Raw genomic sequence first — 20,717 nt, 5'->3', positions numbered from 1 at the left:
CAATGGAAACAAATTATTTTCCTAATAGCTCATGCCACCGCAGTGATTACGTGAGCTTTCAGCCTCCCTGGTGAGTGTATATATAAGGCTAGGGAAGGCCAGGACACCTTCCGTATAATTACGGCACGGAGCTCTCTGCGCCTTACATGGTGCCAGGTTGACACTGTAGCACACATACCAGCTAAGGCTTAGTTCTGGAGAAAAACAAAACACTTCAGATGTTCTCAGGGGGCGTCTGGAGGGTACAGTGAGAACAGCAGCCGGCCCTTGTCCGCGACTGCGACGGCCGCTTGTCACCGGAGTTCACAACCTGGTGATCTCAGCTCAGCTGTAAACAGCAGCAATTGCACCAGGATGATTTCCACACTTTCTTGCACATCTGGCAAAGACATCATGTTTCCACAACACACCCCATTAGCTTCCCGTGGAACTCTTGTATAGAAGAGGAAAAAAACAGGGGACATTTTTGCAACCACCTTTTTCGGAAATTTAAAGAAATGGAAATGAGTACTTGTGTAGAAATACACACTAAAAATTTAATTTAAAAACCGCATTCAAAATTCTCTTTGTTGATGATAATCACTAATAACTTCATTTTAATGACTCTGCAACGCTCCTGATTCTCTTTGCTCTCTGCTCGTGTGTGAATGAGAAATGAGAGCTGTTCTCTCCACTGAAGAGATGTATTTGTTAGTGCATGCTCATGGCTTTTCAACTGCTTTAAAGTCATCAGCATTTTTAGGTTAAAAAAAAAAAATAAATGAAATGTTATGATTCACAAAGCAGGTAAGGCAAGGTTAGAAATGAGACGTTCTAAAATTTTTTTAGAGAAATTCAGTTTGTGCAATGATTAATTTCCTTCTGCAGCCTATCATAAACCCCGGAGTTTAGGATTACAGCGCTCTGCACGTTACTTGCTGAAGACCAAACGTTTTCAATTCCTAGATAAAGAACAAATCTCTCTCAGAAAGCTTTCTTACACACGATTTTTCCTCCTAATATTACTTCAGATTTGTCTCATCTTGATAATCAGACTTGATCTCCAAAACCAGGGGAACTTTTCATTTCTTAACAAAAAACTAGGAATTTAGTCCAACAATGCTCAAAGTAACAAGCCCATGCGGCGGAACTGCTGGCAAGATATTTTGGGGAATAACTCCTGGTCTTTTGAATTCATGATCCCAGTTAAAATAGCCTCAGAGCAGACACCTCAACATGCAATAAAGTCCATGCATTCTACAAAAATTTATTTCCCTCTTGTATGATGCAGGGTAATTTTAAACCTTTGCAGATCACAGTACTCTCAAGATGTCACTGCTGCGAGATTTCCTTAGATATTTATAAATCTACAACAATTAAGAGAAAGCTATGTAGCTAATTAACAGCTTTTTTTCCTCCATGCTATCTCATTTTAGGATGAAGCAGAAGAGGCGGCTGCCTCTTAAGTGTCCAGTTACTGCTGGACACTTAATTAACTCATGTAAACACAGTGAAATGAGATGCCAGACTTCCTTTTGTTCACCCTAATTTTAAGTCTAGGAAACACACCGCTTTAAGACCACTATATATGCCGCAGTAGTACTTACAAGAGTAACAGAGTTTGCTGGAGCTTGGAAGTTCTCAGGACTTACCGATCCAACACTCCAGACGGGCACAGGGAGTCGTTTTCACCACATCAGGAGGGTCCACACCAACATTTAGGCACAAAACTAAGGCAACGCTAACAGTCTTCATCTGCAAAGACAGACAATAAAATGTCTACTTAGTGTAGAAACAAAATCAGTTTTCACTTGTGTTGGAATTTTACCACAACTTTTGAAGGGTTTCCACAACCATTTGTTATCTGCTCTTTAACGCAGACTATTTTAAGCAAGGCCTGACGGACTACATTTTTCTTTTTAAATAGAACAGAACTTAGATTTTACATTACTATTTTTATTATTATTTCCAGAGCCCGTTCTTCTTTTATAGAGCATGGAAATGGATATCGCTGGACTTCTGCTACTCATTTTAGATTAGTCACTGTCCAACTGAAATACATTATTAAAACATGAGAATATGCTATTCAGGGTCCCTGATCAATATTAGAATATAGTATGTCCTCTCTAATATTAAAACTAAAAGCATTACAAGGGAAAAACTCCCAAGTGACCAACCAAACCGTAACAAAATGTTTAGTCTATTTTGCATTTTGTTTTGTTTTGTTTACTTCGCATGTTAGTTATCCTGGATATTCTTATTGTAGGACAAACCATCACTTGGCTCCTTCCCGGTCTTGCCTAGAGCTGCTGCTTCAGCACCAGCCCCGTAGACCCGACATTCAGACACGCTTCTGCAGCCACCAGCGCACCGCGAACACATAAAATCCAAACTTACTGATACCTTACCTCTGACCAAAAAGCTGCGTTAAACCAACGACTAACTGGTTTAACTACGGCCAGCTAAAAATATTGCTTGAAAATTATTATTTCCCACCTTTATGCTCTTTTCTAAACTCCCTCATCCCAACACCTAAACCACAGAAGGAAAACAAAAGAAGTAACGTGGCTTCTGGTACTTCCATTGAGTGTTGAGCACTGTCCTGCTCGCCTGAAGCAAGGCCACCCGCATCCCCGCTTCCCCAGGGTGCTCATTACAATTCAGAACAGTCGGCAAAAAGAAAAAAAAAATTCCAAACCCCACACTTGCAGAAAAAGCTAAAGGCACACAAACATATAATTTATAAAGAAACTAGAAACCGGAGCAGAGAGACACTATTCACCCCAAGCAGAAGGGACAGGCTCTACATCAGGACAGAAATGCTGCAGTGTCTGCTCACTCCCATGTCTACGATGGGGAACACGGAGTAAAAAATTAGCCAGAAATCTGGTTAATGGCTTCATCCCGAACTATGTTCTTGCTAACAAACCCCTGCAATCGTGCAGGAGTTACACATCCCCATGAGTTAACAAGGAGGACACAGCACTTTGCAGAATGCAGATGAAAACAAGAGTCTGAATGGGGATTCCCTCATCGGCATTTCACCGGGGATCCCGACGGAGCGCACGTAGGGTGGGTGAAAAGGGCCACAGCTGAAGTTACGCACTAAGTACACATGTATGAAGAGTACTTTATCAAAAGTAAGAACAATACACAGTAAAAGTACAGTTACTGGCAAAACGAGGGTCAGCTGCAAGATGCAGTCAGTAGCCCTGAGGCAACACCACTGGGACTCGGATGCCGGCAAGCGAACCCCGGGGCTGGTGATGGGGAGCAGCCGCAATGCTGAGAGCCAGCCCGATTCAGTCCTCTCCCCTGGAAGGCTTCTCCATCCTCCTCTTCCTCTATCTGCTTCTCTTATCTTTCCCTCTCACTTCGCTTATTTTATCAACACCAAACCGCTACCCTCAAAACCAAACTCTGCCACCAACATGGTGTTGACCCTTGTCACGTCGCTCATACCCACCTTACCCTTCCCTCTCTCTTTCTTTTTTTTTTTTTTTCCTCTGTTTAGAAAATAATTTCATCCAGCAACTGCTGCCCTGGTTTTACAGAACCCCGCACAAAGGTCTCACCGGGGAGTCACTCCAGTAACGACCCCAATAAAAACCATCCTACGTCATCTGCAACAAAACCCCAACATATTTACAAACGTAACAGGTACACATGAGGTTTTTTTAACTGGGTGCACTTCTTGTGAACAAAGTTGCTTCAACATCCAAGTCCTGACTGATTTACCTCCAGGTCCAAACCACACACGGAGAATCCGTGACCCCCACAAAGGACACAAGATTTCTTCTCCAGCTCGGGGACGGCGTGCCACTATGCTAGGAGTTATTTTTAGGACACAGATACATTGAGGAAACGGCTTCAAATTGTGCCAGGAAAGGTTTAGATTGGATATTAGGAGAAATTTCTTCACCAAAAGGGTTGTCAAGCATTGGAACAGGCTGCCCAGGGAAGTGGTTGCATCCCCATCCCTGGAGAGATTTAAAAGCCGGGCAGACGCAGTGCTGAGGGACATGGTTTAGTGGCGAACTTGGCAGTGCTCAGTTAATGGTTGGGCTCAATCTTAAAGGTCTCTTCCAACCTAAATGATTCTATGATTTTCAAGGTAACAAGGTAACAAAACAACTAACTAGTAAAAGAACAGTTCCCAAAATTTTCATTTTTCATTTAATCCAGTAAAAAAATCTGTATGTTATAAAAATGGCCTGATTTTTAAAAGTGATGAAGCAGCTCATACCTGATAGAGCTGCTGTATGTAAGTGGCAATGGACAAAAACAGTTCCCTTTAGTCCTAAAACCTAAGGGTCAGATTTTTTTAAATGCTTTCTACCCAGTAAAACAGATGTCCGGCACCCAGTACTTCAGTGCCTTATTTTTCCTCAGCAAGTGCAGTGCACCCGGCTTTCTTCCTGCTCACCTACTTCATGGACAGTATTGGCTACTGCACCAATGAAAACATCACGTTAATTCGACGTTGCAATAAATACTTGTTACAACATGCAGTTTGAAACCCTTCTATTCCTTTTGAGAAGATAACAAAAGGAAAGAATTTCATTTAGAAAGCAACACCTTTCAAGATTATTTAGTGTCATCTTCTCCTGCCTTCCCTTTGCCAAAACCCATCTAATATGCTTAAAACACTTTTGGCGTGACCCGCCTGTGCCCTAGGCAGAGATAAGAAATGAATCACAGTTCACAAAAGATGTTAAGTAGGTAACCCTTTACAATTTCAAACAGCACAGAAGTTTTACATACCAACTCTGCACGTTTGTTGAGAATATTAGTGCTCAGATCAGCACAATCTGGGAGAAGATGAAAAAAACCAAAGAAAACAAAAAACACACCCCCCCCAAAAAACCCACACCGCGTACAACCACAAACCAGCTCATGGTTAGGGAACTACTTGCATTGCCTGAGCTTTACCCTGCACACAGGGACACCCTCCCAGTATGCGACACCCCCGGCCAGTTCAGCTGCCTCAGAACAACATGGTGCTGCAGCGGGTTCAAGAGCACGAGCATCCCTAAAAGTAATCACACGCTGGCAAACAGGCACTGAAGAGCCCGAAGGAAACGAACAAAACCAAAGGACAAAATAACTTATTAGAAGTGAAACCATACAAATCATTCTTTCAAGAGAAAGTATCCTGCCAAACGATCTTTTCTGTCTCATTTATTTATAGTTTCCCATTTGTGGTCTAATACTGACTTATTTTTCAATATTTTACTAGTAATGTCTGATCTGTGACTTATGCTGAACAGGCTGGTATTTATTTTCTATTCCCAAGTTCTGTGTTTTAAATAAGCATTTCTCCTTGAAAACAGACAGCAAACCAGTAATGAAAAGTAAGAGCCCAAGTGATCCCAAAGACAAATGGGGTGATTTCCCCTCTGCCTGCCTCCCCACAAAGGACGTAAAGGATTATACTTCACGACTATTTGTTCCGCTAATAAAGAGCACATCTTCAGTAAGAGTTACAGCGCGCTCACACTCCCCTCTGACTCCTACTCAACATCCATCTATGATCTTGAATCATTCCACATCAAAAGAAACCCTGAGCCCAAGAAATCAAATAATGCTTTTCACACTTTCAAGCTGTTTTGGAACATACAACCAGAAACTCCCCAGCATATTTAAAGCCTCTTAATACAAGAAGTACTAGGACATTCTCATCCGTCATTAAGACAGTGGAAATTTTCTTTTCTACAGTTCAAGGATATATCCACCAGAATACATTTCAATGGATTTTTGTTAGAATTAAAAAATGAAGCATAAGAATATTTGGCAAGCTTCTGGGAAAACCTATATCCAAAACGCTTTCTCAGCAAAGGCTCTGGATCAAAACCACAAAAGCTCTTACTGTGGGTTCTTCTCTATATAGCGTAATTTGCATTTAAAAAAAAAAACAACTGGATACAATTCACAACTTTGTATTGCATTCAATTTAAAATGATTTAATAACTCTGGGTCAGAACCTGCAACACTTAAATGGCAAAATCCATTCGGTCAAAAAGCTCTTCCTGAGAAGTAATGGTCCTGAATTCAACCCCCAAATCCATCAGGAATGGGAACAAGTGAGCAGAGGTAGTTCTGTGTCTCTCCAAAAGAGAAGATGCTTATTTAAGCATTTGACATTAAAATGTACATATTATACTAAAGATCAAAGGACTTGTAAAATATTTTTAATTCACCTCTTATGTCATTTTAAGACAAAACAGATTTGCAAAAGATAGAGTAACATCACACATAGATACCTCAAACCAAAGTGAGTGCAATTTCTGCAGTTATTTTCAGCCAGAAAAAAAAAATTACATTATCTTCATAAGCATGGTTTTGATTGAAAATCTGAAGTTTTATCAACACCGGGAGCTGAACTGATCCTATTGTGGCATACCTGGAAGTAATTCCAGTGCAGACTGGAAGTGAGACACCTCGTTTCATCAGTTGCTAAAGATTTCTTATAGCTAAATAAGAACAGGGTTAGCAACTAAGAAAGAGTCATGTAACTGTTTTATCTTCTAGTTTAAGTAATACCGAGAACAAATCAGTCAATCAATTTATGATAAATTTTACATTTTGTGGTAAGACCCTCACCTAACATTTCAGAATGGACATTTTAAAACCCATAAATATTTTATTTCCACACTGCAATTTGCAAGCTGGAAACTTTCTGTTCAAACATTACACAGATGAACACTCAACCGTTATAAACCTGCCTGGGTTTATGCCAATAAGTTAAAATTGCTTCACAAACACAAGATTAAGTCAGCATTAAACATAAAATATATGCTGCTACATTATTTTACAGAGCTGAGGGTGAACTTACCAGAATTAAATACAAATACTGAGACAGATTTCCAGACTGAGAAATCTTCCCGTCTGTCTCATTTGGGAACCTTCTTTGGCCGGCGGGCTCAATTCTGCCTCCTTGTTAAATAACATCATTCCCTTCCTAAAGACTTTTTTTGGATGTTTTTCTTTATATACATTTACGTAGATTTAGTACAAGCCTCTCAACCAAAAGGCAAAACCAGGTAGGTGTTCCACAGATAAGTCCAAAACGTTAAGCGTTTTGGAGCCATGCCATTAAATACTTCAACAAGGAGCTCTCTGAACGCTGGGCAGTAACAGCAATATTTAGCAATGCGAAACGCTGTTCTCCCTTTGGAGTTTCAGTTACACATCATTCTGCAACACCTAGAAAAACCACATTTTCTCTTTCCCAAGCTTTTACTCATAGCACCCGCACCTGGCGGGCTTTCTCCCAGCAAGGTGGCCTCCGGCAACGAGCCACACGCTCAGGTGGAGTGGGGCTCTTCTGGGGGTGGCAGGACTCACGGCAGATCAGCCACGGGAGGAGACGGGCATCCTGAACCCTGGCAACTTCCCATTTCAGGCTCCCAGCGGTGACGAGTGGCAACACTTTGTCCGAGTACTCCCTAACAGCACAGGCATCGCTCCCAGGGCTCAGACAGAAAACACACCGCTGAGGAATGCCAGTTTGCAAATCAGCTGGTGAAAAGGCTGAAAATTTTGAATGGGCAGACAAAGCCTTGACCTTCCTTGTCCACTTGATGACACAACCCCACACGAACCCAAAGAAGGGGTTCTGGAGGGAACGACTCCGGCAGAAGGTACCCCACATGAACACGACTCCTCCGCCTGGAAAACAGGCAGAGGGACCCAGCTCCTCGCTGCAGCGGAGGGGTCTGTCCCACGCACTGCCCCTTGAGCCATCACTTCACCATGGAGCTCCGATTTCGTACCTTGACAATCAAGTGTTACTCTCTTTTTTTAATGGATCTTCCCTTTAGCAGGCCAAATACCAAAAGAGAGACGTGCCAGTGCTCTGCAGCTCACCTGTAACATTTGCAAGGCAAAACATCTAAAAAGGAAGAGCTTTCAATTTCAAGGAAATTTTTTTTATACAAAGTTTAAGAGAAGTAAGTTGTTATGGAAAAAAAAAAATCTCTGTATGCTTCTCCACTGTGATAAAAATAGTAGAATGCAAAGAAATCCTTCAAGTTAACATTAATAATTCAACACCTCTGCAGGTAGTCTTCAGCCATCTGTAGCCCAAAAGGTCGGTTCTTGCTGTGAGTGTTGTGACAGCACACACTAGATTCCTAGATCAGCTCCTCCTTAGGGTTTGTGTTCCTTTTCTAACCTCTGTATTCTGCACTAATACTATGAATTTTCTTCAGAGGTTTATTATGTCCAACATGTTCGTTTACCCAGTGAATGTAGCCACTACACAAAGTTCAAGAGCAGTCAGTAACGCTAATGCCGCTCCTCGTAAAACAGACTTTTTACTGCTGGCTTCACCATTTACTTTATAGGCACTGCTTACACTTGTAGATAAATTACTGCTGTCAATCAATACCCGAGATATACATAGACACTTCCTATTTACTTGCTCTGAGAACAGCGTGCATCTTCCCTGTCTGGTAGGGAATGATATCAACTGACATGCTCCGGCCTGGCCACCTCAGGTGCTGCAGGTGCCGCAGAGATGGAAGGTGCTGGTGCGCGGCAGGACTGCTCTGAGGACCGAAAACTACGAAGTCAAGTAGGGTGGTTCACTTGGTCATAGCAAAGCATCAAAATATTGCCTTTAAACCACTGCTTAGTTGCACATAACCAAAATGGTGTTTTCTTGGCCCTGACAATCATCTCTTAAAAAATAATGAAAAAATAATAGGAAGTAAGTATTTTACTTCTACGATCTTTGCTGTCTTTATACAATATACATAAAGAATCAACAAGAGACATTTTCTAGATGTTACTGCTCATTTGATCTGTGACAACGGCTTTCCTTCTCACCTCAGCACAACCATCTCTCTGCTTTGCATTCTGCACAGGCTTCTTTTCAGCATTCCACCACATTCCCACTCCTGTCTAGCACTATCTTTAAAAAGGTGTCCATCTTGCCATGCGTTGCCTTACTTCATCTTCAGATCTTCCTTACAAACTACTATTTCAAATTATTCCTAGACGACACTTTTAGATCTTTTAACAAGTCAGTGATACACGTTTGGTCAGGAATCACACTGTCCCGTTTAAGTGGAATCCCTGAGCTACAGCCAACTCCACTAAATTAAAATAACTTTTTCAAACAGGAAGATCCCTGAGCTTACAGAAGCAAGTAGTAGAAAATGATAAGGACAAGATCGTGCCCCTAATTTCAGCTGAAGCCTCAGGAACATAAAGTTGAAGATGTCTGGTTGTATTTGAGAGCTGTACAGTACAGAACACTGTCCCCCTGCCTAATAAGGCTCAACCACCGGCTCACTTCAAGGGCTTAAAGTTTCTTATTGCTGGTGTCCCACGGAGGAACGGGAGAGGCAGGAGGAGTCACTGAGGGAAGACAATCAAGCTGTTCATAGCAAACCATGCTGTAGACTGTGCCCCTTCCTGCGGCCTGCCAGAGTACCGGGGAGTCAGGCAGGGGGACAGCCAGGGACGCTGAGCTCCATCCAGACGGCTGGCTGCAGAGAGCGACAGAACGGCTCAAATCATCCCTTTTATCACAGACTCCACGCACCTCTGAGGCACTGCTCCTCCGCTCTGTGGAGCACAGCACTAATGACGCTGCTGCTTCGTCCCCTACCCGACAAAAGCTACTCCAGCTGTAGATCGCCCTGCCACAACGCAGCAAGAATAAATAAATAAATACAAATACAGACGTAAAAATACGGCACTGATAGACTCACTGAGACAAAAAGATAAAATGGAACTCTTCGAGCCCTGAGCTCATCTGCCACCTTTTGTATCCCACATCACAGCTTTGTACTAAAGAATGCCATTGACACAAATCTGGTTTTGTTAAGTACTTAATTAGATAATTTATCTAAAGTACATCCTTTATAGAAGAACCGAAGAGCAAGACAAACATCTTGGGTTTATCAAGTTTACTTGGAAATGCCAGTTAAAGCTACGAGACACAGAGAACAATCAATATCTCCCTCAGTTATCCATGGCCTTACTATGCTAACAGTCACCTTTGGAATCATTCAAGGGTAGAAGATCAGCACAGGAACAAGCCAATTAAAACAACATCTCAGAGAGAAAAATACAATCAAAACCCCAAAACTTCCCATAAAAACCTACATAACCCATGGAGACAAACAAAAATGAAACTCCAAGGAAGCCTGGTGCCCTTGAATTTCTCTATCGACACAAAGGCAGAGAGAAGAAATGTAAGAACCAGAGAAGCATTAACAAAGTATTTCTAAAGCACTCACATAACCTTCAGTCTCTCAACTACGGGAACACACACAATGCCAAAACCAAGAAGTGGTAGTTGTCAGCAGAACAGATGTTTCACAGTTTTCTTCACGACAGCTCCACGCGAAGCAGCCCGCAGCCATCTGGCCACGTACCACTGCACCAGGGTTCTGCCAGTGGTTATTAACGTTTGCCACACTGCAGAAATTAAGAGGAATAACTTCGTATAGCGATACATATTTTTAAATTCTTGCAATCTGCAATAACAGTCCAGCACTTACATGCATCTTTCAAGGTATATATTTTTTTCATTGTCTACTATTCACAGGCCTTTCAAATTTCTACAAACATGCTGGGGGGGCCAGGAGGGGAATCGGCCACTACAACATGTATGTTGAGTTTAGGTAGAAATAATTGCCTTACTCCTCTCCAAATACTATGTGCTCAGAAGCTCAGCAACACCAGTCTCCAAGACAAAAAATAAAACACGTTATATATAAATATGTATTCTCTCATTGCATTTTTTTGAATGGAGAAACACAGATAGAGTTATTTTCTGTCATTCCATTTGCTAATAGTGAAGTCACTCTAAAACTATCTTTGCACGTGACAACGTTGTCAGCTCCTTTCCCACACATTACACTGCACTTCTATCACTTATTACTCATATTGCAAGTGTAATTAAAATGAAGCGCACTCAGGGAGCTATTTAAGGGAATAAGACTCCTGGACATATTAAGCCACTAAAATTTTAGATTTACAAAAACTATTTTCTTCCCCACCCAACTGGTAGAAGTAGAAATTCACAAATTCACAGATGTACAATTATGCATTTACTCCCCATGTTCAACCATCACAAAAAAACCCCAAACCCTACTTATTATCTTGCAAAAGGTCCTCACAACAATATTATGAAAAATCAAATCCTGAATACGCTCAGTATAAGAAATTACGTAAACTAATGGAGTTATCCTAATGCTCCACCTAAGCTAATTAAGCATACAACAGAAGTTAAAGCCTAATGCCCTCCATAGCAAAATACTAAATTACCACATCATCGTCCTACCATTCGCGTGGTCTGACTATAGCTGACACAGTAGCTGTGGTATTGGAGAGCTTAAGTAGTGCGCTCACGTGAAGCACGGACTGCGCTGCCAGTAACCATCAAAGAGCATTCAGCGTACAGCCCTAGATCTCAGCTGAAGTGAGAAAATGCATAGGATGAGAAGGAGACTGTCGGAGTTGAAGGTTTCAGTGTTTCCTCTTGGCCTATAAAGGTAAGACCTTTTTCTTTCAAATTACGTGCCCAGCTGTACTCTTCAGAGCTGTTCATCAAAGTCCGCTCTCTGCTTAGACATAAAAACATTTGTAGATAGTGGTAGATAGAGCACAAGCTTCCCAACTCTATTCAATCAATACACAATCATCTTCATTCAAAATGATCTTTGTTCTAGGTAAGAGAAGATACAATCTATAACTTAGACGACAGTGCTCATTACTTACAGCAGGGGGTTCAGTTCAGGGAGAAGCTGGGGTTTCTTTTTGTTTTTAGAGACCTTGGTAAGCCAGCAGGTGCCCTGTGCTACCACTCAAGTCACACACCTCACTGGGCAGCAATTGCCACTTTTAGTAACTATTGAACTAAAATGGATTTCAACCACTGACCTAGAAGAGAGAGAAATTCACAATTACCAGGTCTCAGGGCCACGCTACAGCAGCAAAGCAGAGAGCTCCGAGCCAGTCTTCCCAAGAGTTTGTCCTCATACCAGGCGAAGAAGGGAAAGTACATACTGTTTGGGTTAGATCCCAGGCCACTTAGCGGGCTGAGTTTCCTAAACACAAACACGGTTGATAATCCATGATCGCATAAGCAAACACAAAACAAACATTTAAGACGGAATAAGCCAAGCTAAGGTAAAGGCTGCCACCAAAACACAAACTCCCAAGATTCCTGCTGCCCCGGGGGATCTGAGCTCAGCTCAGGAGAAACGCTCGGAGCAGGACTCAGGAGCGGGGCAGCTGAGCCCCAGCAGCAGCAAAGCTCCCGTAGATTGAAACAACTATTTCAAGCTGAAATGACGTGCACAAACTTTCAATGCCACTATCCTTCATTAATTTCCTTTGACACATGAAAATTTAACCGCGCAGGCAGGTAAACTCTGCTTGTCTGAATTAAGCACATTTGTATGCGGTCCTGCTTTAATCTGCATTTCCATAGAAACCTAATTGTGTATTCCTCTTCTCATAAAAACAGGATTTAATTCTCACTCAGCAAGTTATAAGGCAGCAGGAAAAAAATGTTAAACTATTACAATCAGCTTTGTTGCTCTCTGCTTATTTTAGAAATCAAAATAAGTACAGCACATCTTAATTTAAATGTTCTGAATTTAGTAGCAACTTGTCAGTAAAACCTAGTGTATTTGAAATCTTCTTTAAATCAAGTTTCATGATTTGGTTGCTACTGAGGCTGTGAGATTTAATTCAATACACAAAGCGTAATTCCAACCCTCTTGTGTTAAAAATATTCTTTAAATAAATAATAGATCAAAGCAGTGTCACTCTGATGGTGTATGTAGCCCACAGAAGCAGGAGACGAAGGATTAAATGTTTTCAGAGCAGTCCTTCTGGATGAAAGGGGGGGCAAGTAAATGTTCAGTTATTTTATCTAGATTTACCACTCATTACTTTTCTTATTTGATTCTTTGCTCTTATTAGAGTTCTGCCTTCTAAAAAACTTTCAAGTTCATATAAACTCTGGGGTTTTTACGGCAATGAAGCAAGATGAAAAAAAAAAAAGTCATTCCATTCCCAAATCTTAGTGACTCATTTCCTCTAACTATAGTAAAGGTAGGATCACTCCCTAGGACTCTCCAAGACGATGAATGAAGGCAAAACCCACCACTGCCTGCGGTTTTGTGTGATTCACAGGGAAAAAACTGCCACAGATTTACCTGCAACTCAGGCAGACAGAGACTTGGTTTGGTTAACCTTTGAGAATTTCTTGATTTAAAGACAGGCTGGTGTGTTTAAATACAGATAACGCTTCCCATCCTAAGCTTTGACAACTTAATTTACCAAATTCAAAATAACGCAATGCTTTCCACACCCTCAACTCACACCAAGGGGTATTTCCCCTCCAGCCCTCAGGGAAGTATCTTTCACTAGTGTCTCGAAGATAAAAGCACATCCAAAGTCAATCAGACCTGGCTTTTGGAAGGAGGAGGCAAGAGACAAGAAAAGGAAGGTGAAGTAAATTGGGGAACGCAACAGGCCTGCAGTGAGGTGGAGACGGGAGGGAAGTGCCGAGGTGTTGCTCTGAATTTGATAAGCAGCTATAGACAGGCCTCAGAGGCCTCGGATACTGACCAAAACAAGCACGGCTGCGACACAAAATTCTGATCACGGGGGAATAAAGCTCCAAAGCAAGAAAAAAAGAAGGAGAACAAACTTTCTGAAGGCAGCTAAAACAACAAGATGAGAGGAATAATTAATTTATAATGCCAGAGAGCATATAACAAGACAGTAAAGCGAAATAAGGAGAAAAAAAAAAAAAAAGAGAAAAAAAATCAACAAAATATCAGTATACTTCCTGACAGTAAAGGCTGGCAGATTACCACACATCTTCCCTCACACTATTATTCCAAAATGATTCATAATAAAACCCACACAAATCTCAAGTTCCTGCATTTTTAATTAAGGCGATTGGTTTTCTGGACAAACCCTTTACACTCAAACTCCCATTTTCAGTTGGTTTCCTTGAAAACAACAGCAGCATGAACTAGCAAGCCACAAGGTCAAACCAGATTATATGATTTTATGAACTATTTTGCAGGATTAACCTAACTTGAGTTAGCTGGGGGAAAAATATTTAACTACCATCATTTCCCATGCAGAATTCTAAACACCCCATCTCCCAACCCCTTCCTTCACCATCTGAAGTTCTGGTAAGTTTGTTATATCTCATCAAATGCTAAGGAGACACCCAATGGTAGCTAAAAAGTTGAATAAAATACAAGATGTGAAAAATAACTGTTAAGATTTAAAAGTAATGAGCTTGAGCATTCTCTGATCAGTTTCTCTTCCTCTCAGATGTGTTTATGTGCTTTCTGTATATTCCTATGACCCTGCTCTTAGGCAAAAACTATTTATACACAACAGCAAGTTTGTCCAAACACCACCTGATAAAGCTGGGCAGACACAAGTGACATATGACCAGCACCATTGATACTAACAGAAAGAAAAAAGTTATTTGATTCAAGCTGACAGTGAAAACAGCAGGACTAAATAGGAAAAATTCAGATTTGCTCTTGTTTTCTTCATTTACAAAAATAAGACTCAGTATCTTGGAGAATGATTTGGGGCCCGATTTCACTGAGCTCGTTCACAGCGAGTTGCATGCAATTTCATGAAAAGCACACCGCTCGCAGCACAGAGAACTCTTAGAAGAAGAATCTGCAACTCCACAGGAATAAAGACGGTAGGAACTGGGCTGTGACGATCACCGTAACCACTGCTCTCATCTTCATTGAAATGATTCTCTTTGCTGTAACATGCATATGAAACATTTATCAAGAAATACAGAGACGACAGCTGATTACTATAACTTTACTCATGCTTATACTGTACAACCTATTGATTATCTTGATCAAGTCAATGTCATTCCCAATTTAGAAAAAGACAGCTTTGCAGATCAGGAAATAAGTGAACAGGAAGCTTCACAGGAAGGCAGAGGGATCACTAAAATAGACAAGCAAGCTCATCACACCTCCACAGTCTACTAGAGAAAAATCTCTTCTTTGCCAAAACCCATTAAAGAAGGCATACCACAAAACTTCGTGTTCTGTGTCTCATTTAAATGACATCCAAAAAAACCTCAGTTCCATCCATTAATGATCTGCCAAGTCAAAATTTCCATACATGATTCTACTCAGTGAAATGGTTCTGGTTCAGCCAGAGCCTTCCCCAGAACTTCTGGGCACTACAAGACCACTTTGGTGAACACCCCTCTAGGAACATCCTCATGCCTGGTCACAATGCCTCTGGAAAGAAACTACAGGATGGAGTCTCAACAGTAGCTCCGCTCCCAAGTTCCCGTATTACTACAAGAAGCATAAACAGAACAGAAATTTAGTCACCAAAAAAACCTCATATATATTCGTAAACACAAAGTTAGGGGCAAAACAACTTTGAGACCTAAGGAATCCTGTACCCCAAAGCAGATTCCAAAAATAGAACGAGGGGAGCTGATTATCTATGGCATGTCCTAGGCGCTTTGCTTGTTTGCTTTTACCTTAAATGTTTTAAGTTGGGACGTAGACGCAACACAAGATTCAAGACAGAACCCTGGCAGGGTTCTTTCTTTGACACGCTTGGCTTTATCAGTATAATATGCAACATACAGTCCAACACAAGAGAAGCACCTTGCTTTAATACAGTAAGTGCTTCCTCTAATAACTATTTTCTGCGTCCAAAATCACATAATCTTATTTCCCCCACACACAAAGAATGCCTTAATTTTACACTCCACATAACATGCTGGTGGCAAACTTCAAATCCACAAAGCTGCCCTGCATCTTCACCGTTAGACAACTTTAACCACTACATTTATTGCACCTTGTGCTTGCATCATTAACCTGCTGATGCAGAGAACTCTTTAAGACCTCATTAATTTTATTGTCTTTCTTGAAAAACACCAAGTACCCAAATTTCATTTAGAAAGCTTAAATGAGGCAGCTACTCAAAGGGTGTATTACCGTATGCTTGGAAATAGTACTTGTGACCCATCCGCGTGTTTGCTTCCCATAATACCATATGACAGGTACATGAACTAAAGGCAGGATCAAATACCCATCTGAAAACATTCATCTGAAAACACAGACTGTGCTTGAAGTGCAGCAGCCCTCTGAGCACTTATTCCTCCCTTTTCACCACCTGTCCCCCCCCACTCCTCCTCCAAAACCCATCCTGCCCTTGAGCATTACCCGGTCCTTCATCCTCCAGCTCTGAGCCAAAGACTTGGAGCCTTCGATCTTCTCGCAATGCCTCTTCTTCATAAAGGCCAGAGGCAAGTTCCAGTCAGTCAGGTCAGACTCATCCTCCTCCCCGAGCCCCAGAAGAGGCGACTGCAGCATCTCAGACTCCATCAGAGGGGAAGTGCCGGGCAACAAGTGAGCAGCAATCTCCAGCCCAGCAGGCAGCGGGGGCCGACGAGTCCCTCGGGCGGGTGGCGGAGGGGGAGGACGGGGCAAGGGCAGAGGGAGGCTCCGCTCCCAGGTGTGCGGGGAAGGACGAGCCCGGGGGAAGCGGCGCCTTCCACCTGGCGACTCTCCTCCGCCGCCGCGGCCCGCAGGCAGCAGCCCCGTCCGGGCTCTGAGAAAGGTGGCGCCTCCCGGCCCCGCCGAGGGCCGAGGTGCCGGCGGGGACCGGGCCCCGGGCCTCCACTCGCGCCTCTACCCCCGCGGGCCCTGCACTCTCTGCGGCGGGAGCCGAGCCCGGCCCATGGCTGCTCCCAGCTCCCTCGCACACCTGCGGGCCGAGAGCGGATCGGCGAGCTGCGCACCGGGAGCGGACAGGAGGCGGAAGGAGACGGGTAGACTCGTCCCGCGGTGCACGGAGAGCCCGACTCCCCTCACCACTACACCAAGGAGGCGGCCATCTTCCCCCGGCCCACAATGCACGGCGCTACGGGCCGCCGCGTGGGACAAGCCGGGCCGCCGCCGTCCAGCCGCGGTTACCATGGTTACAGCGCGGCCTGCCCCGGGCCTAGCGCCGGCCGGGCGACGCCGGGAGCTTTACCGGACCCCCCCTCCCGGGACCGCAGGGCTTAAAACAGGCCGCCCTCCTCCGGGCAGGTGGGAACCGTCTGGGTGAAGGTCTCCGGCTCGCCCATCCCCTGCCCGGCCTCAAGATGTCGGCGGTGCGCAGTGACGGGGGGCGGCCCGGCAGGTTTGGGGCTGCGTGGGGGAAAAGGCGTTTGAAGGGCAGAACAAGCACCCGCGGGGAGCGAGGGGCTGAGCCGCGGCGTGTCAGTCCCGAGGCGAGGGCTGACAGTCCTGCAGTGCCGCACACGCGGACCAGAAGGACGAGGCTCCGTCCACGGCGTCTGCTCCTCCTGCCAGCTGCCTCGCCAAGCTGCGCGTCCACCATGGGCTTCTGCGCTGGGAGCCGTGGGATGCGGTGTCCCTGTTTCCTCCAGCGACTTTCCCTCCTGCAACGCTGAAGGGACAAGTTCACTGATTACCGAAAAATAAATACAACTAAAAAAATCAACATGGTTTACACTGCCATCACTTAAAGCAGCCCAGGATGGACTGCACAACACAGTGAGCCTTCCAGACCACCCTGCCCTACAACTGCAGTTCTGATGATCTTCGTCTTAAACAGAGACAAAAATACATCTACGATGGGAAGCTCCTGGCTCTGAGCAGCATGAGCATTGCACCGGTGTGTCCCGCTTCCCCCAGATGCGCCCTGCCGCGGCACAGGCACCAGTCCCATAGTGCCTGTTCTTGGACCTTACTCCACTTCCAGTTGTGTGGTCATTTACACTGGGGCAAAAGAGCAGGGGAGTGGTGAAACTGGACAATAGACTCCAGCGGAATTATGTCTGATTTATGCTCACTCTATGTGTGAGGAAAAGCAAATGTATTATTTCAGGAATATATCAAATAAACTGAAGGTTAATTAATATCAAATATTGCTCCTAATGAAGTTCCTCAGAGTGTTTGCTCTTAGCAGTAATCAAGTCCAACTGCATTCATATTTGTAATACTTCAAACACGTAAAAATTATTTCAAAGTAGAAATCAAAGAATACATGTATAATTTGATTTATAGAATCATATTAATTTTCATTAATGTTTTCAGTTTTTACAGTGTTTACATTCATGGAATATTTTAAATGCAACGACCATTTTCTACAATAGGTTGGAAAATGATATTTCTTGGAGGCTCTGGAATGGCCAACATTTGATTTTGCTCCTTTGATTTACTGACTGAGCTGATTCATTGCATTACGAGTGCTTTATGCTGATGGCTGATCATAACTACATGATTGTTATTGAAATGAATTGCCGTGGCATAGAAAGCATTTACGGTTGTGTTTCTGCTAACCTTTAATGATTTCCTCACACCAACGGCAGCTACACAAAATGGGAGTAACATTCCCAACACACCACTCGAAAAAATTACAGTCCCTGGAGTGCCCAGGGCAGCTAATCCAGCGCCGCAGCCGCACAGATGGACCCTCGCCATGGGCACCGCGGGTCGTTAATCCCGGCTCCCAACAGCTTTAGGGAGCGTGCGCTGGAGCCGGCGCCTGCCCCACCAGAACCTGCTGCTGTGTGGCCTCAGGAGCCGCCGCCGAAAATACCTTTGAAGGACACAGCTGCCAGAGGGCAGAGACCACAAATCTGCCCCGCTTCTCGTACGCACAGCTTTAAAACGGTGATTATTTAAGATAAGGACCGTGTGTTTTCACGGCTGGCCAGGCAAAGTCCACAGCCTGTGCTGGAAGAGCCATGCGTTGCCCTGTCCCCTGTGCACCCACGTCCTCCCCCTTTATTTCAGGGACTTCTCTGAAACGCTGCCCTGCTCCCCTGAGGCCCTCAGCGCTCCCGGTGCTCTCATCCCATCCACGCCAGCATCTCTGCTCGCTTCCACCTGACAGGGGCTCTAGGGGGACAGGGAAGGTGGCAGGAGGAGGACTCGGCAGAGCAGAGCCAAAGTGATGGCTGGGCTGTGGGGATGAGAACCAGCCGGCAAGAGCAGGCTGTCAGCAGACTTCCCACACAGCTCTGAATGCATCAGCTCCGACCTGCGATGTTGCCATTATCCCAGACATGCACTTCCTGGGAAAACCTCAGCCCAGAGCTGTGGCTCTCCACTTCCCTGCTCCCGTTGCGGATCCACCCTGTCCTGTTTAATTGCATCCTTTCTTGTCACTGCTGGCCAAGATTCCCCGTGCTGACAGCATCTCCATACCGAAGGCAGCATGTTGCTGCCATCAGGATCCCCCGTTTCCTTGCAAAGTCAACCCTCTGGCCACAGGCTCTGGGCAGAATAACAATTAAATTGACAGATTACAATTCTTGCCTTACAATAACAGGCTGATAGAAGGTCCCTACACACAAGAGGTTCTTTATACCTGCAGGACAAAGATGTGCCGAGTGCTGGCTTAGCAGCCCTTTATGTTCCGGCTGTACTGGATCAAGCTGTATCCAACTTTCCACAGAAGAATAAAACCAGATGTGTTTATGGGGATGCCGGTAGGCACAGATGCACGTAGGTCCACACCTGCTTCAGGCTACGTGACCGGTCCCTGTCCTCTGCGGCAGAAAGCCTGGGGCCAGTTCCCACGCTGGTAGCGGGGCTGCGCACTCAGGCTCTTCTCACAGTTTTCACAAAAAATATTCCTCCAGTCTGCGTGTGGTGATTCAGGATGGAGCCCTGGCCACTCCCAAGGACACAGGTTGCATTGTTGGGGCATTGCAGAGGAGCCAAATGAGAGGAACCTCAGAAAGGCTGGCTGCCTGAAAAACAAGGGCACCTCACGGGCTCCTGATGGCCCTTCTAAGGCTGCTGTGTCATTTCCACAGGTGATAAAACACCGTAAGTGGCTGCGGTCAGGAAATGCTGCCTGCACAGGCAGCCGCTCGGCCAGCAGTGGGCTGAGACAGGGCATCATCAGCGTGTGCGTACACCTACGGCAGAGTGGTACTGCCCTGCCCCAAAGCAGTACCGCCGGGGGGCTGGGGATGGTGGGACGGGGACATCACGGGGTGACATTCTGCTCCCCCAGATGGCAAAGCACAGGCCACGGGGACCAGCACGGCAGAGCACCCCCAACCTCGGCAAAGGGGGGCTGCTCTCGTGACAGTTTCTGAGAGCTGGCTGGGATGACATCATCTACGTGCTAAATACATGTTATTTTTTAATGCATGATGAAAAGGGCATAACATTTAGTTTTAGCAAATCTGTGATTGGGAATTTGTGAACTGACCAGAGCCAGTAAATATCAAATGAAAAAATTTATCTGCACTTTATCAGCTCTCTGAATAAGGCTTGCAAATATCCTTTTCTAAAGGACACATGCTGCAGGTCAGTGGGGATCAGTCTCCATTTGAATTCCTAATTTTGCAAGTTTTGATGGAAATCGGAGTGAATTGATTTGTTCAAAAATAGCACTGCCAAGCACTTGCCTCTGATGGCATCTGGTCTCTGATAATGAAAATCTTCAGGATGGTGGTCATGGGCTCTCTGATCATTTGCAGCTGCATGCCTTAATCAAAGCAACTCACCTTATTTCAGTCTCCATAGGGCAAGAACCAAAGGGAGACACAAATGATCTTCCATTTATATCTCCGTCAAAATTAGTTGTTAGAAGTGATGCCATTCCCTGGACTTCTTTCATTTCGTTCCATAGCCCAGTGTCAGGTCCTTTCATGGCAGAGAAAATTCTGCAGCTTTTACTCAGGCAAAGCATTTCTCAACGTCAAAAGGCAA

General features: G+C 44.3%; 1 protein-coding gene across 4 annotated transcripts in view; it reads right to left on the bottom strand.

The window, feature by feature from the left end:
* The window catches only part of RPTOR (regulatory associated protein of MTOR complex 1), a 156,168-nt gene extending 139,260 nt beyond the window's left edge, over positions 1-16,908 (bottom strand). For 2 of the 4 annotated variants that reach the window (XM_054221547.1, XM_054221550.1), the window contains exons 1-2: positions 16,197-16,907; positions 1,632-1,734 (exon numbers count right to left, since the gene is read on the bottom strand). In XM_054221547.1, the coding sequence (XP_054077522.1) occupies positions 1,632-1,734; positions 16,197-16,358 (265 nt within the window). In that variant the 5' untranslated portion in view covers positions 16,359-16,907. Of the gene's footprint in view, positions 1-1,631; positions 1,735-16,196 lie in introns of all 4 variants that reach the window. The other 2 variants (XM_054221548.1, XM_054221549.1) reach the window with 2 other exon arrangements.
* Positions 16,909-20,717: the final 3,809 nt, after the last annotated feature.

This window comes from Rissa tridactyla, chromosome 15 (genome assembly GCF_028500815.1).
Source record: "Rissa tridactyla isolate bRisTri1 chromosome 15, bRisTri1.patW.cur.20221130, whole genome shotgun sequence".
In the NCBI taxonomy this organism is placed as follows: Eukaryota; Metazoa; Chordata; class Aves; order Charadriiformes; family Laridae; genus Rissa; species Rissa tridactyla.
The sequence above is the reverse complement of the archived record's forward strand: the minus strand, read 5'-3'. Positions and strand labels throughout refer to the sequence as shown.